General features: G+C 41.3%; 1 protein-coding gene across 3 annotated transcripts in view; it reads left to right on the plus strand.

The window, feature by feature from the left end:
• Positions 1–17,454, plus strand: part of PLEKHM3 (pleckstrin homology domain containing M3) — an 81,176-nt gene that overhangs the window by 38,007 nt on the left and 25,715 nt on the right. For all 3 annotated transcript variants that reach the window (XR_010722111.1, XM_066189711.1, XM_066189712.1), the window contains exon 6: positions 5,585–5,648. Coding sequence is in view for 2 of the 3 variants with exons in the window: in XM_066189711.1 (XP_066045808.1) it covers positions 5,585–5,648 (64 nt within the window). In the remaining variant the exon portion in view is untranslated. The remainder of the gene's footprint in view (positions 1–5,584; positions 5,649–17,454) is intronic.

Genomic DNA, 17,454 nt, shown 5'->3' on the forward strand with positions numbered 1-17,454 from the left:
TGAAGAAAATGATGAGAATTAGCAACACTGGAAAAAATCCTACCTTTTCCCCTCACCTCTGATGCCATTCTTTTCCTTAAATTGACAATGTCCATATCAAACGAATTACAAGAGAAAACTCAGCAAGAAATGTTATTTACCTTGCTGTGTATATTAGGGATAACTGGCAAGTCACTGATACCCCTCTCTACTTTTCGGACTGAATAGTAACTCTGAAAAATTGGAGCTGCTCTCTGTGAGATCATAGGTCCTGCCCATCTGCTGCACACGTGGCTGCAGCTGATGCTCGTGCATGGCTGCAGGGACAAGACCAGAGAGGGCTCTTGCCTCTTGTTCAGGGCCAAAAAACCTGGGGAAGAGCAGTAATCAGCATGTGCTGTCCTTCTGCTGCTTTAGTATGCAGCGTAGTGCAGTAGCTCCGAAGGTGTGAGTTGCAGTGCCAGGGTATGAACTGTGCTGGATGAGGAAGCAGACTTGGCACCCTGGTGCTGTGCCAGCTGTGGGTGTAGCAGCTTCCTGCAGAGGGGTGGGGAGGAGGCTGAATGCAGCGCTGCGCTGGACCGGGTCATCTGCGTCCCCTGTGAGTCACAGCTCAGTCAAACACTTCTCAACCTGGTCAAACCAGACACTCCTGGCTGGCTCATGAAACCGTGGTGCCAGCTTCCCCACCCTTCCCCCCTCACATCCTAGGTTTTAAGAGTCTTTATGGTATAAAGGAGGCTTGGTTGTGCCCACCTGCTAGCTAACTTGATTTCTTTTGATTGCACTGTAAAAAGAAGAGTTCCTCCGCTTATCACGTTTGTACTTTGGTTATAGTGTCAGGCATAGGCAGATTAATTGGTTGTAGCTTTAGCAGAGCTGTCAGGGTATTTAACCCATTGAAAAAAAATTACCTATGCTGGTGATAAACAGGCTTTAAATGCAGAGCAATTACTTAGTGCTAAAAAAGCACCATGACTACACACTTTATCCAAATGCAAAAAGCAAACTCTTATCCGTGGTTCTGTTTGCAGGAGGACACTAAGAGATAACCTTTGTTTGTTCAAATACTTACCTGATAAGATCATCCGAGAAGGAACAGATGAAATTTCTGTCTTGTGTGAAAGTTATCCTTCAGATTACAAAGTATCAAGCAAAAAAGAAAAATAATCAGAAACTGAGAATGCTCACTTCTTTTAGTTGGATCAAAAGTCTTGGATGGTGTGTTTCTTTTCTGCTTGCATTGACTGTGTTTTTATCTAGGACATAACAATAAAGCAATTTAGAGACCTTTAACCAACAGGACTTTGGATTTCATTGTTCACAGCAACTGGCAAAGCAAGAAGCTGGTTAGCATTGAACTTGGTTTGTTCAGTTTGTTCAGGCTAAACTCTGACTGGTAGCCAGGATTTACAGCACAGCAGCCCTGTGACTCATCAATGGTCAAACTGGTCTGGGAGTTTCCAAACTGTGAAAGCTTAGGAGGTGCTTTTAGTGGGGCTTTAGTGCACTTGATACCATTTGCCTCTCAAGGGTCACAGGTCACATTCTGAAGCTGCAGAGGTTTGAATTTTTATTGTGATGAGTCTTAACATCTTGTGTTTGACCTCTGTCTAGTTCACTTCAGTTTCTTTTCTGTGTTAAGATTTGACTGAAAGGCCACTGTTTATTGAATGCTTTTAATTGACCAACTTAAAAAAAAATCTAGTTAGTTGTAGCACATCAATCAAAAGATTTACAAAACTGACATCTTTTATTTTGCTTTCAAATGACTAATCAGAGATTTCCCATTTGGTGTTTATAAAGGATCTTTATATTAAGGGAAAAGTAAAATTCAGGCACGTTTTGGTCTTTTTGTATCAAGGCCTTGTGTTAATCCACGCGTGCTCAAAGCTCCAGATGCAACCTCGTGCAGAAATAAATACCTATTTTCTAGTAAAGTGTTCCTAAGTGTCATTATCTTAGCCTGCTCTGGGTCTCTGTGAGATTTTTGGAGATGAGTGTGATTTTAGGTTGATCTGGATGCCTTGTAGTACTTTGTCTAGATGCTAATGCCATGGTGTGATGTTTGTGTGAGCCCCATCTCACCTGCTCTTCTCTACTGACTTTGATTTCCTTTGAACAATTTCAGTTGTAGATGACAGAGGGACAGAGATAGTATAGAGACTACTTTCTTACTACTTACATGAGAGGAGGCATCCGTGTTGGCAAGCAAGAGTCTCTGAATTAGTCCTGTGTGCCTCCTACTGAAAAGGACTTTATATAAGCCATGACCTCATTAGGCTCAGAGAACCTGTGCAGGCAAGCAGACTGTTGGAAACCGGCTTTCAGTCATTTTCTTGCTCACTGGAGTACTTGGTCTGTATGGATTTCCTGCCCCAACTAATTTGCTTGCATTTTATGATGAGTTTTTTTTTTGAAAATGTGTTTGGGTTTGGTATTTTGGTGCCTGTTATAGTCTTGTTCCTCAGCCACTAGAGGCTGACAAAAACTGGCAATGAACAGACGCGTTTTTGGGAGGTGGCTTCACCACTTACATTCAGGTAACTCTTGAGCTTTGGGTTTTTCTTTCCAAATGGAACTAATAGAAATTTTCTGGAGGAAAACTAAATTGCAGACATGCAGCACAGCAAGACCTGTTTTTGAAGCTCAGCTTGCTGCAGGTGTGGTGAAAGCACTTCATTTATATGAATAGGGGCTGAGCTGCCTCCTTTTAGACAATTTCAGGGTTTCACAGCCATGGGGCTGTACGGTTTCCACCTTCGGTAGTGTGAGCAAATGTTGAAGGAGTGTTTTGCACCTCTGCATTTATTGGGAATTGTGCAGGGACTGGCCTGGTTGCTTCATGACTTCTGTAAATGCTGTTGCGTTTGTGAGTTTTGGCCAACCACAGAGAACCAATTTTAATTTTTCAACTCAATAGAAGGACGGCGAATCTGAAGCTGGACCAGCCTTACTTACTGAGGGGTTTTTTATGCCTGTTTCAGTTTCAGTAGCAATGTTATATTTCAGTTTCTGTAGCAGTGGAAATAATCACTCCCCTCCCTTGAGTGCTGAGTATATATGTGTGTATATATATATATATATATATATAAATATATATATATATATACTCATGCAAAACATGTATATGTCTGTGTGAATGTATATATATATATATTCACACACACACATATACATGTTTTGCATAACATTGGGAAGGCAGTGCCTACTTTATTTCCCTGGAAATAGATTTGGAAGGGAGGAGGTGCGTTGGATACCAGCTCTGCAGAGCTATTGCTGCAAATTAGCATGTTTTAAAGAAGGGGACAGGTACAGGGGTGAGATTTGTCACCAGGGCCTGTACTGGCTGAGACTCGCCTGACAAAGGAATTCGATCATGAGTTTACTTTTCACCTGCACACTTTTTAGTAGGAGTTAGAACTTGCAGGAAATAAGGAAATAAAATGCCATCCTTGAAGGCAGAGGAATGTGATGTTAGTCATCAATACTAGTCATTTACAGTTTTTACATTATGGGCTATTCAGGCTATTTCCTGAAAAAGGAAATGTTTCATTAGCTAATTGTTTTCCTTAGCAGTGCTGTGAGGGCATCAGCAAACAAAACAGTTTCTGGCAAAGCTGTGTAGTGCCTGCCTGTGTGATCAGGGGAGAATGATGGGTAAATTTTAATGAAAGAAATTCTATCTTGAGCTGAAAAATACTAATGCTTCAAAATGCTGTTCAGAGTTGATTACTTTTAATAAGTCTGCTATGTGCAAATGAGCAATTCCAGTGTCATATGTTGTCTGATGTCTGGATTTTTACTGTTTTCCAGTGGTCTTTGATATTGTGCCAAATGTATTATGAAGGTGTGATGCAGCAGAGCCACTGCAACACAGTCCCCTGAAAAAGGAGCCACAGTATAGCCTACAGAGCTGAAAGGGAAAAATGGCAATGCCCTAGTGAGATTGCAGCTGAGAATTGGGTGGGTAGAGTGGATATGCTTGGTGAGTGAGAAGGAGCAGTGACACAATCCAGCTCCAGAAGAGTGCCGTAAGATAGGTGGTATGCAGTTGTCAGTGTCTTGCTTGTAAAACTCTTCTCCGACCCCAATAAATCTTAATTTTTTTTTCAAAAGCACAAAAGGAATTACAAATTATTTGTACTGTCCACGTTAGCAGCACTGAGAAGTCCTAGTCCCTTCAGTACACTCAGCTTTGAAAACTATCAGTGTAAGGCTGTTGTTTAAGACAATTGATGGAATACCAGAACCAGAGGCATTTTCATTATTTCTTAGAATCGGTGTTCTGTGGAAAGATTGCACTTGGTAGTCTTGTTCTCTTGTTCTGTGGTTTAGCTGGTTTTGTTGTTGCAGCTTCTAGAATCTCTTCTTTGAGCTACTGTGTGCTTTCTCAATAGTCTCATATCATGATATTATGTAAGTTCATATCGGCCTTTCACTATCTTTGGGGTGTTTTGGAACATGTGCAGTGGTCTCTCTGTTCACTGCCATTCAGCTCTACCATTACAAGCCAGTCTTTGCCAGAGCTTTGTTCATCCATTTAATAATATAGAGTTTTGTTTCTGTATTGCCTTAAAACAATGTGATTGAGATTTAGGAACAGGATTTACAATGTCTACTCTGAAAGAAAACGTATAGTGGGAAATAGTTACACTTCTTAAGATCCTTGGTTGCTTTTTTTGCAAGAGTAATGTGCAAGAGTGTACTTCCCTCCCCAGGAGACCTGAGTGTGGGGGTATATTTGTTCTGTGTGGATAGAAAGTAAAGCTGGTCAGATTGTTGTTTCTCTGTGCATGCACACAAAGATAGATGTACTTTTTCTGTTCCTGCCATCATAAAAAAGCTTTCTTAGTTAATATCCACTTAATGTTCCAGTGTCCTTTTTTTTTCCTCTGTGATGTTATATTCACCCACTTTTTCATATTACTGCCAATCAGTCTAACTAAGGCATCTCTTCTCTGTTCAGTTTCCTGTAATTTAGCTTTACTTATTTTGTCTGTCAGTACATAAGCAATGGTCTTGCCTGAAACCTTGGCTTATGTAAGGTAAATACTGCTTTCTTAAGTAGGTCATTATAGAGTCTATACCAAAACATATATTGCTGTATGGAAAGCGGAATTGATACCAGTCAGCTTTATGTTGGAACAACAGTATCTGCGTGGCCTTTTTCCCAATATGGTTGTATCAGTTACGAAACCATAAATCACGTCTGAAACTAAGTGTTGCAGCTTTGTAGCAGACCGGGAATCTTGTCTCAGACCGTAAGAAATACTTCTAATGTGTAGTATGCATTTTTTGTTTTTATTGCTGCATTAATTGTTTAAAGAAACATTGTGTGTGGTCAGAAGGAGCTTTCAATGGCTCTTAATGTCTCAGTATATGACCTGACAATTAGATAATGACACTGGCACAGAAATTATTCTTATTGTGGGACTGTTGTGCCCATGCAGAAAGCTGTAAAAATAGCTGGTGCTAAGAGGGTGATAGAATTCTAGTTTCTTTCTCTCTGACATCACTGTCCTGCCATTATTTGGTGGGGAGAGGAAACTTTCCAGTTTCCCAGTCAAAAAGGTGTGACCCATATCCATTTTTCTCTTTTCAGGATCTTTCCCAGAGAGTATCTTCTTCAGCAAATCCATCTTTATTCTCTGGCAGACCTTCAGCAGGTGAGTGTCTTTGGTTAATTCTACCTGTGTGGAGCCTGTTCTCACCTTCACAGCTAACTGTACATTTCCCTTCTAGCTATTCATAGCATAAACACCTGCACTTCCAAGTTGTGCTTGTGGTTTGTAGTTTAGGATAAAAATGGGTTAACAGTGGCATCAGTCAGGGATGAAAGCCTAGAGCATCACTGTTCAAACGGATGGAAAGAGACTGTGAAAGAAAACTGTAGTCTGCAAAGAGAACTTTGCTATGAGACGTTTTTCATCTGCTCAGTAAATTCTCATTAATGTCTCAGTCTACAGGTGACAAGTGCTATTTATTTCCTTGCTTGAAAGAGCAGTTGTTCAGGAATTTTGAAGTTTGTTAAGTCCCATGTGCAACATGATTATTTACCAAGTTTGCTGAGCATTGCCACAAGGAGGGAGTAGGGGGGAACCTAACCTCCACCCCCGCTTCTCCCCAAACCTCAGCCAGCCCACTACACAAAGCTGAGCCATGCAGTGTTACCGTGGCAGATGTGACCATGGAAGAGGTAATGTGCCAGCAAAATCTGTCTTTGTGTTGATATTGATTCAACTAAGCAAGAACCTTGAAGTACATTTAGCTGAACAGCAGAGTTTTATTATATAGCAGATTAAACAAGAAGAATTGGGAAAGAAGAGCTGAAAAGGGAGGATAGGGAATCTAAGATGAATGTGCTGCAATGCTCAGATGCACAGTGGAGGAAGCAATGAGGTGAGGTGTGCTGGCTGACCTGGGCGTCTCTGTGTTCACACTAATGCTGTTGCCAGTGGTGTGTGAAACACAGTAATTTAAGCTGCTTTCACCTGTGTTTCCCTTCTCTAATAGTGCCTTTTTGGCAGGATAAGGGTAGCATAGTCAGTTCTGGATGTTCAATTGACATATTAAGTTGAGGTAGTTCAGATGCCCCTCAGAGCTGGAGACTACAGAACAACAGGAAACGTGGCTTTTGTTGGCTGGTGAAATCACAGGGTAGAAATGATTCCATATATAAAATATAAAGGCCGGTTGCCTGTGGTCTGAAACTGTTTCCACATCTTTTCAGCATGTTCTGCTATCTCATCTTTAATAATCAAGCCATGAAAAAGCGAGCTACTTAACTCCAGAGCTGCAGTCTCCCTGGTGGGCCTGTCTATTAGCCCCCAGTGCTTTGTAAGCTGCTTAATCAGTTCCTAACATTGGTAGTAGATATTTTAGAAGCAATCAGCAGCTTATCAAGCACCCTGGGGGAGAGAAGGAGGGTAGAAGTCATAAATCATGCATTGATTTAGCACTTTTCTTTAACATGTTTCTTTGTGTTTGTGTTTGCAAGACACCTTCTCTTCCCCTGAGGGCCCCAGTCCCAAACTCATCATATTTAGAGGCAATATAATTTGATTACCATTTCTGCTGGGGTGGGTTAAATTACATTTACCTTTTAATCTAGCTATATCCTTGTTGTCAACATGGAGAGGGTTTTCCACATTTCAGAGGCTCCAAGTTTGAAACTGGACTGCCTGTTTTTGTCAAAGTGGATCCAGAGTGGAAAAGAGAAGAGGGCCCCATTGAGAGAATGAATCCAGTGGTCAGATAAATACTAATACCCTTAACAGCCCCTCCCTCCTGTATGCTTTGCCACTTATTGCTGCTTTCTCCCAGCTGCTCATAATTTTCCACTGACCTGCAGTTTGGTAGTTTTAATCCTGGAAGTTTTTCCTCCTTTTGATTCCTCTGCTGCCTATTTCCTCATATCCATGGGCTGCTTTTGCACTGTATCCTGCTGTCATGTAGATTGCATGTATTTGGGGAATTAACTAAAAGGTTTATTAAAGATTAATGGAAAGATAAGGCATGGTGAGTGAATTAGAAAAGCAGAGAGGGGTAATCTGCAGATATAAGAAACCTTTACCCTGGTTAGTCCCAACTCAATTCTGATTTGTTTCCTGGCCAAGTTCCCTTTAAAGATCCTAGAAAACATGGCTGTTTCCTACCAAGCAGCCGAGTTTCAAAAATGGGGTTTGAGGGTCTGTTCTTAGTTGCTAAAAGGTTGAAATGCCTGTTTGCCAGTAGATGAAGCAGCTTGTAATAATTATTGTAAAATAAAATCCAATCTCTTTCCAAGCTTAACAGGGTCTAGATATTATGAATCCAGCAGAGTATATACTTGGGTTATCTGGTAGTCTGGGGATGGTTGTCACTTGGATTTATTTGGATAGGGCTCTAGTGGGAAAGACTTTACTGTGAAGTTAAAAGCAGAGTAAAAAAAAAAATTGGAACAAAGTCACCTTAATTCTGGAAATTTCCCAAGTCCTGGTGAGGCAGTGGTTTTTCATAGTACTTGGGCCATTAACAAGTGCTTGTAGTGCAGACGTGAGTAACCAAAGAGGCAGCAATTTGTATGTGCACACAAATGCATACATGGACTCCAGAAGGTTTTGCTGCAGACACAAGGCCCCAGGGATTACAGTAAAGTTTACAGAAGTCTGTCTGTGGGCATTCCTGTGAGTTATATCTTCTTAGAATCCTGGTGTCATTGGAGGTGTCAGCAGACAAGATAACTGATTGGGTGTGTTCAGATTGAATAGGCAGAAACACCAAGTGTGATTTAACAGGCACAAACACCACAGCTTGCCTATTCTGCCTCATTGGCTGCACTTGCTTGTCTTTGCAACCTCCTGTCATCTGCCCTGCATCACCCATAACCCTCTGCATCTCTGTTAGGCAGTTTATCCAGGGTTATTCCAGTCAATTAAAGCTTTCAAGAGGGAGATCTCTGCTTGTTAGGAAGCAAGTATTCACTCCTGAATTTGCTGGTTTTAGCAGTCGTAGTACACTGGAAAAATGGCTTAGTCTTACAGACCATGATGTGCTGTTACAGTCCAGGGTAGCTTCATCCTAAACCTGCTGGAGGTGTGAGCTCTGTTCTCTGCTGAGATTACCGATGGGCATTTCAGTGCTTTTGTGCATGTATGGACAAAGTTCATGCAACAGGAGTTAAAAACTATCCATTCAGATTTTACAGATGTGATTATGGGGCAGCTTTTATTAAAACTGACAGTTTTTACACTGTTAAATGTTGGTTTGGACTAAAGTTGACTCAGACAGAAGTCTTGTATTTCTTATGAAAAGTAGTTCTTGCTACTTGTACTACATAACGTGTTTAATAGGAGCTTTTGAAGTAAAAGACTAGAAGGGGCTATTGTGGTGATTTCCAAATTCAGACGGTTCATCCATGGAGAGTTAACTAATGTCTTGCCTTTTTTTTATGTTAAAGATACACAAATGTCCAAAGATTATTGTGCTGTGTTGCACAGGGAGTTCCACCTGAACATGAGGAAGAGCTTTACTGTGCAGTGACCATGCATGGGAACCAGTTGCCCAGAGGTTGTGAAGTTTTCCCTCTCCGTAGATACTCAGGAGCTGCCTGGACACAGTTCTGTGCCACATGCTCTGGGACAACCCTGCATGAGCAGGGAGGTTGGGGCAGATAACCCACTACGGGCCCTTTCGGCCTTACCCATTGTGTGATGGTCCTTACTGTAGAAACTCTCTTAATCTCAGCAGTTATTTCATCCTGGTTATACTAAGCCCAAAAGATGCAGTAAAATGAAAAGGATCCAGATAAGGGCAAAAATTTCTGGATGTCAAGGATGGAAATTGTGAGCAAGATGGGAGATTGAGAAAGAGGATAATTTGAAGACTTGTTTATACAGGAACACTCAGGGAAAAATAATGAAGTGACAAAATATGGGAATTTAAAAAGATGAGTTTAATTACTTTGAATCACTATGTAAATACTGTTACTCAAAATATAAGTGGTTTTCGTTTGGTTTATCTCCATTTACTTTGGAAGCAAAGTGACATAAATTGTGTTAAGGCCATTTTCATTCTGAATGTGTATGTCCATACAGGGATTTAATGTAGTATAATTTATCCAGTTTAACATTGTAGATAAACTAATCTGTTGAAATTTAGTTAAAACATTATTGACTTCAGATCAACTCTCCTGACTACCTGTAGATGAAGCAACAAATAATGTGAAGAATAGTGCAGAGAAAGGATGAACAGGAAAGCCCTGTTCCCACAATAATATGGCACAGATCATACAGTGAGTATTAGGGATGCATAAAAATCCTTAATGGAAATGCTTCTTTGCAGAACACAGTGAGTATGAGGAGTTTAATGCCACAATAGTGTCAGTGAGGCCATAAATGTATCATCTTTGAGAGGATTAAGTATCCATAATGAGAATATCCACAGTTACAGTACATAAAATAAAGGGATTATAAGATTTCAGACTAGACACACTGTACTGAAGGGATTAGGAAGATGTCTCCCCTACTGACAGACAGATCAATGATTTCATCTTCCTCTGGCATTTGTAACACTGATTATATACAGCACTGATTACAGCTTCTGGGAGCATTTTGGGCTTGCTGGATTGTTGGTCTCAGAGGAGCTTTCCTCACTGGGAAATCTTAATGTTTGTGGTCAAGCTTTTCTGCATATAAGCCTCCCTAACAAGAGTGTGGGGAATAAAAATGAACTTCAATGAAACAAAGTTCTACCTAATTTGAGCCTGATACATTGTTAGATTAGGATTAGAAAGTCTTAGAAGAGCAAAGTAATCATTAGATCTCCTTCACTCCTCCAGGCTTTTAACCCACTTTCATTGCACCTCCTAGACAGCAGTGAAGGAGGAGGTATGAGGTGCTCATTGTACTATTCATATATGTGCAAAACTTTAGTTGGTTTAGACAAGTTGTTTCATCAATCCCACCAATAGCAAAGAACGCAAGATGTGGGCTTCTTTTGCCTTTTACTTGCTGTTCTTTTCAGAAGTAAAACTTCTTTTCTGATAAATCAGTCCTCATGCAATTGCTGATAGATGCTTAGTATAGATTTGTAACATAGAGCCTGATGAATTCCAGGAGCATCAGTGGTGGTGTCCCTGCCCAGCAGTTCCTTTTTATTCATGCAGTAAAAGGATGGGATGTAGCATCTAACCCACACAGAGACTGTGCATGTGGCTGTATTGACTGCAAAAAAATGGGGTTTGGCTAACGTACTTTGGGCTTGCTCTAGTTTTAGAAGTATTACTGGATTGGGTACATGACAAACGCCTTCCTGTTCTTAGTGTGTGTAGCTGAGCCTGTGAAATCATGAGTGCAAAGTCAGTTACATCAATGAGAAAGTCTGCTGCTGTAATTTGTGTCATTCAGTGATTCCATATGAGCTGTATCATCTTAAACTTCTATTTACCAAAGAGGTTTACCCATGTAGCTGTACCAGCAAGATTCTTTTAATTATAGACAAGCCCTTTCAAGCCCTTTTTCTGCTTGAAGGGCAGGAGGTGGAAAATGAGAAGGAGAATTAGGTTTTGGGCAGGCCTGGCTGTTTGAGATGATTGAAGATTTGTCTGTCACAGTTCTCTGTGGGAGTTGACTGTGCTCAACAAGGGCAGCAAAATGCCAGGCACATCATCTGTGCCATAGCTGCCGCAGTTCAGAGTTCGGCACTGGTGGGAAAACATTGATTCACATCCCCAGCCTCCCAAGCAAGGGCTGACGCAGCCTGTGGGACAGAGGTGCAAGCCCTGCAGTGTGTCACTGCCAGTGTAATAATACCAGATAGTTCTCTACACAAATTATGTTAAGATACATCTTGGACCACAATGGCATAATGTTAATAGCTGTCTTCATGACATCCTTTATGACCTGTGCCTGATTGACAGCATTCTAAAGTCTCTATATTTCTAAAGTAAGTATTTTAGCAGAGGAATATGAAAATAGTCCTAGGATGGGGAAAAAAATACAATATACATCCTCAGAAATACTGAAAGATCTGATTGCAAAGCAGCAAGTTAAACAGCTTGTCTACTTTCCTGTGGCTGTGGCTCCTTTATCACAGAATCACAGAATAGGTGAGGTTGGAAGCACCACAGTGTGTCATCTGGTTCAACCTCCCTGCTCAAGCACGGTCATCCTAAAGCACCTGGCACATCATTTATTTCTGTCACTCCCTGGAGTTTGCCAGCACTGAGCTGCCTTTCAGCAGAACAGGAAGCTTCTGGTTAGCTGATATTCCCGGTGGGTGTGTAATTCCCCAAAGTGCTGACAGCTCTGGCTACAATTAGTGCTAATGACAGTGATCTTACTGGTGTTTCCTTTTTACCTCAGCTCTGCTGGGGAAGGGAGTTGCTGTCATTCAGAGTGGCTCATGGTCAGGCAGAGAGCATGGCAGAACCTGCCGGGCTCGGGGATGAAGAGCTGGTTAGGAGCATTTTGGCAGGTGACTGTCAGGATGACAAGTTCATCTGAATTAGGTATTGCAGGCAAAATCTAGAGATCTAGCAAGATTGTTAGTAGATATTTTTTAATAGCAGGACTGGTTCCAGTGCTACATGAAACCAGAATTTTTAGCAGGGTCTATTAAATACTTATAGTCCTTTTCCCTGTGAATATGTAATCTAGGCCACTTGGGGCATGTGTAGCTTTTTAAAATGAAACTCTGTTTAAAATGACTCAGCAGTGGTGGCAGTGATTCACAGGAGTTTTTGAGTTGAGATCTCCTGAGATATTTTAATTTTTTTTTCAGCCCATAGAAGCAGGAGCAGTAATGCAAGTTACCCCTTTTCTGCTGCCTTGTGCTAAACAGGCTTCTTCTGTTATTTTCTGCTGTGCAGAATGAAAAGTCCCGTACTGGAGATGCGGATTAGCAGTGTGAAAGATTGGCCTCTGAACTCATTGCTCTACTTCACGTAAAATGATGATTTGGGAGAGCCAGCTGTGTATTCCTTCAGGACTAACATCCCAAGGAACCAGATTTCCCAAGAAATAAAATACTGTCTCAGGGCTGCCTGCTTGGATGAGAGAAGAACATTTTTTTTTTTTAGATTTTTCTTTTAAATATACTTTGTACTCACAGAGGTTTTTTTTCAGAGTAGCCCTAGCCATTTTCTTGGTATGTTGCTTTCTTGTTCTAAAATCCTTCAGAGGACTCTCCTGAAAATGCCCAGATCCAGTCCTGTGCAAGGCAGGAAAGTTTTTAATTTTGTGCTATCACTCATGAAATATCATCTTGCTCAGTGGGCATGTAGAGTCAGTTAATAGCTCTGCATGCAATTGCCTGCTTAATCTTAAAAAGAAAGCATATATATACTCTCTGCCTGAATGCATATTTGCTTCTGTATTTAGAGTCATGTATGGTTTTAAGCTAAGTAAAGTGCTTTCTGTTTTCTACCAGCCAAATTCCTGGTACTCTTTCAACCTTGTTTGATTAAAACAGCCTTTAACCTTTGCTTGAATACCTTTTTCTTAAAACAACCTATAATTCATCCCTGCAACATGATCAGGAGAACTTGGGGTGTGACAAAATTGACATGTAGCTGCCTGGAATCTGTAGCTGCCCTTGAGGGAAGGAGAAAGGAGGAAAGATGAAACACAGTGAGTGTGAGTCTTGTTGCAGAGCTGGTGGGGGAGCTGGCACAGGTGATTTCCAAGCATGTTGTTTATACTGAGACAATTCCATCTCCTCTTTACTTGTGTCAGCTTGCATCCAGAGACCTGCTGAAATTTCTGGCATTTCTTCCTTTCAGTGAGAAGAGTGGGGGAGGGCTTGGAGGAACCTTGTCATCCTCTCTGTCTCCTGCTATAAATTGACTTGAGCTGTCACCAGTTTGTTTTTCCTCTCCCCCAGCCAATGTAAAACTCCATCTTCACCTTGCCCCCTGCCTATGTGTGCTTGTCAGAGATTAGCAGTGTTTGCTCTTGACCTTGTATTTCTTCCTCTTCCCAGTGCCTGTTTTAGTTAGGGGCAAATTTGTGGAGTATCTGTTTAATACCAAATTAAGGTGAAACGTATTCGGGAGCGTACTCCGGAAGGACTGTGAACAGCAAATGGCTCTGCCATCAGTGCAGACTGCCTGATGCAAACAAGTCAGAGGGGACTTCTGATTTCTGTTTATTCAAATCTCACTCATTTAGTTTGCTCTGCTTTAGTTTGATTTATTTGGCAGTTGGTTTGTGGGGTTCTTTTTGTTCTTTGCAGTGTTTATTGCAAGGTTTCCTTTTGGGTTGCTCTCTGCCCTGTGTGGGTGATGAGTTAGCGTGGCACAATGTTCGCTGGTGTCAGCAGTGGGTGAACAGAGTCCCAGGCCTCCCCTGCTCCTGCCAGCCCTGCTGTCACCTGTACCACAGGCTGAACAGGCTTTTGGGGACAGCAAGGGACCTGTGGGGGGTGTAAAGAGGAGAGAGAGGGTGGAGTGGTATCGCTCTTGCTGTTGGGAGCCGGGATTATGGCCCATAGCATGCCTGTCACAACCAAAGATGGGGCTCTTCTAAAGTTACTGCTGTGTTCTTTTTTAATTTGTTTTATAGCCTTGCACAGTGGCTGATTCTAGTGTGCATGCACACCAATAGTAAGAGATCATTATTCCCTTAATTTAACCTGTAACTTAAATAAACTCGATGGCAATCTGAAAGAGATGACTGGGAGTCAAAATGGAGCAAAGAAGGCCAGTTGACTTAAGTATATTGCACAAAAGATGGGGCCTAAGATCTGATATCTGCCTCTCTGTGATTTTTACCTCATGATCATCCTTCCTCCCTCCATTTCCCTTTCCTCTGAACTAAAGATTAATTGTGCATTGAAATCATAACAAGAATTTGTGGTGTTAAGAATCTAGCCAACGGAAGAGAAAAAATCCTCAAGGAAATTAGCAATCCACAAGCATTGTCTGTTCCCTAGATATAAATTACTGGGAACTTCCCAGCTAGGGAATGTTTTCCCTTTATTTTCTCTGCAACTTGCATTATCCTTAGCTAAGTATATTGTAGCACGTGTGTTTCCAAGTCACTGTTTTTATCACAGAAGTTCTAACCCCACTGAAGTCTTCATGGGGCAGAGACTGCATTTACCATTTCAGCTTTAATGCCCAGCTTCCATATTTAATGAATGCAGTAAATCAATAGGTAAAGGCACCATTGTCTTGTTCCTGCACCCCAGTCTACTTTTGCTTGTCCTGGCTTGTGACAAAGATTACCTGTGACAGACAAGAGAATTTGTCAGAAAATGGTTTCTGAAATAAAGGTTGCAATGTAAGGATAGGAGGTAGAGTGTAAAGATAGCTGACTGCAGCAAAAGAGATCCGAGGCAGGCATTAGGAATAACCTTCCAGTTGTTCTGAGCACAGGACTGTTGTGGTATCTCTCTGGTGAGAAGTTTTTAAGCAAGTCACACAGTCATTTTGGTTGTGAGGAGGGTGAGGAACAAACTGGATGTGTCTAAAGGTGATTTTTCTTGATCTGTTTTCTTGTATCATTGGTAGTTCCGTTAAAAGCATATTTCTCATCTGTCCTGGAGGTGAAGAAAGATTATTGAATGTTTAGTCATCTTCCACAAAGCTTCCACTGGTGGGATTTGGAGGGTAGTGAGCATCCAAGTGGTAAATTGAAGACAGTCTGTTCAGGATATTTTACCTGCTTTTTCATTCAGGCCAGGAAGCATATTCTCTGTGGTGCTTTAAAGTCTAGGCAAAGCTGGAGCTTACCTCTGAATTTGTTAGGAATTTGTTCAGACTAGCTGTTTCTGGAGAGTTAGGAAGGAAACAACCAATGGGGGCAGAAACCTTTTCTGTAGATGATGGAAAGCTGGGCACAATTGTTGACTGCTCCTTCAGGTAGCTTCCTTCTGCCAGACATGCCTGTGACATTATTCCTGTGAATTAAAGTACTTTCTATCTCTTCAATTTACATAATTGGGGATCATGAATGAGTTTCATGTCCACCACCCCTTCTGTTTTCTAAGTGACTCTTGGCCTTTCATGTCTCTTCTGCATTGCGTCAGTGCCTCCTGGCAATTTCTGTCTATGTCTGTCTCTCAGATAGAACCAAGCATGCATCTGGCCTTGAGAAATAATCATAAATTTTGTTCTGTCAGGAGGAGAGGCCAGGACAATCCAGTTTAGATTTGAACCTGTAGTTCAAGGTGTTTTAGGGATTTCATATCATTTAACCCATACCCTCCAGGCACCACTTGTGTCTGACATGTAGATCAGGCTGGAGGAATAAGAGGAGCAGATTGCTCAGTGCTCCCAAAGAAGGTTATGAAGCAAACCCGTGCCTTTGAAGAGAGTGTCTTCTAATAAAAGTTGTCTGCAGAGAAATACACCAGCCCCTGCATTAGTAATTAATGTTACTGCTTCAGTGTTGGCTCATGAAACAACTTTATCGCCTATATGATGATAATGATTAACAAGCTGATTTACGAGGGTGGGGTCACAAAGCCATTTGGCAAATTTAGCTTATCTCACAGTGGCAGGAGTACAGAACCTGAGTTTTACAGTATTTTTACCACTTTACCTGGAATACTTAACCCTGTTGGTCAGGCTCTTCGGCAGAGCAGTAGCAGCAGATTCTCCTTTATGAGGATGATAACCAGAGTTTCCTCCAGTGCTTCTGATACCTGAGGAAGTTGCAGGTCTCAATCTGACAGTCTGAGGATTCAGAAATGCTGGAGACATTTCACGAGTTCCCATCTCAGTGTTTATTCCCTGATCACTTAGCCACAGTGAAGTGACAGTGTTTACAGACACACTGTTACATGATGCCTCTGGTTGATTGCCCCTTGTGCCAGAGCTGGCAGAATCTACCCAAAGATGTGTGTAGTCTATCCTGCTCTTAGATTCTGGATAGCTTCTGTTAAAATATCCTTCATCTGTTGATTCTCCATTGTCTTGGATCTTAATGAAGGATTTTTATTGTTTAGACTGTGTCAGATTCTGCTTTTATTATCATACGGTAGGAATTACTCAGAGTAGCAAATTTAATTTAAAAATTATTTTAATCCAGGAACACTTTATGTGGTTGTAATATACCGTGACACTCTTGAGACTCTAGACTTCTTAAACTCGGCAGTTCTCACATTGAGCAGAACAGTGTATCTGAAAGCTCAGCAAGCTGTATTCCCTTTACTGTCTGTTCTGACAGTCCTAATGTAGGTGATCAAAGGTATTTATGATCTCCATGCTATGTAAACATCTACTGCACTTTTAGAAGTTGGTAAAAATGCACAGACAGGGTAGGAGTTTTGATGACTTTCACTCCAGTTCACAACAGACTCCTGCAGGGATGGAGGTCTTACTCAGTACCTTTTACTTCTTATCTAGCATTGCTGACAGGAGCCCTACCCTCAAACCAAACACTCACTGCCCTCAGAAATGTCTGAAAACTCTGCTGTTTTTTCTTTCCTGTCCAGGAAGTTCATCATATCTGATGGACTTGGGTGCTGATTTATGTGGCCATGATGCAAAGTTTGGGTATTTCTGTGGCCCTGATCTAATAGGTGGGTGGAAGGCTATTGCAGGTGTTACTTGAAGCACTAGTGGATTACAGCTAACTCATTTGTCCTTCTGTTTCTACACGTCGCTCCCCTAGTTCCTGCTAAGTTTGCTGGGATATTACATCTATGGAAATGACACAGTTAGGAGTTAGGAGCGGTCTTCCTTGCTTGCCTTGTCTAATCAATATTTGATTGCTTTTCAGTTAGTCCCAGGCTGAGGCTTCTATTAATGTCTTTTGTAATTTGAACAACTGTCAGGAACTGGAACAAACTCTAATTCTGTAATAGGTTTTTTTCATGACTAGGTTTTGGTCTTGCTCTGTTTCCCAAACAGAAAGTTATTAAGAGTCATGAGTTTAGGTTACCATCTTTCTGGGCTAAAACTCTCTACAGACTTGAGAAGTTCTGCCACTGTTCCCTTGGCCACTTTTCTAGTTTGGTTTTTAATATGAAAGCATATATTGCAAC

The sequence above is a fragment of the Chamaea fasciata genome, unplaced genomic scaffold (genome assembly GCF_029207755.1).
Source record: "Chamaea fasciata isolate MVZ Bird 193981 ecotype frontalis unplaced genomic scaffold, bChaFas1.0.hap1 SCAF_8, whole genome shotgun sequence".
In the NCBI taxonomy this organism is placed as follows: domain Eukaryota; kingdom Metazoa; phylum Chordata; class Aves; order Passeriformes; family Sylviidae; genus Chamaea; species Chamaea fasciata.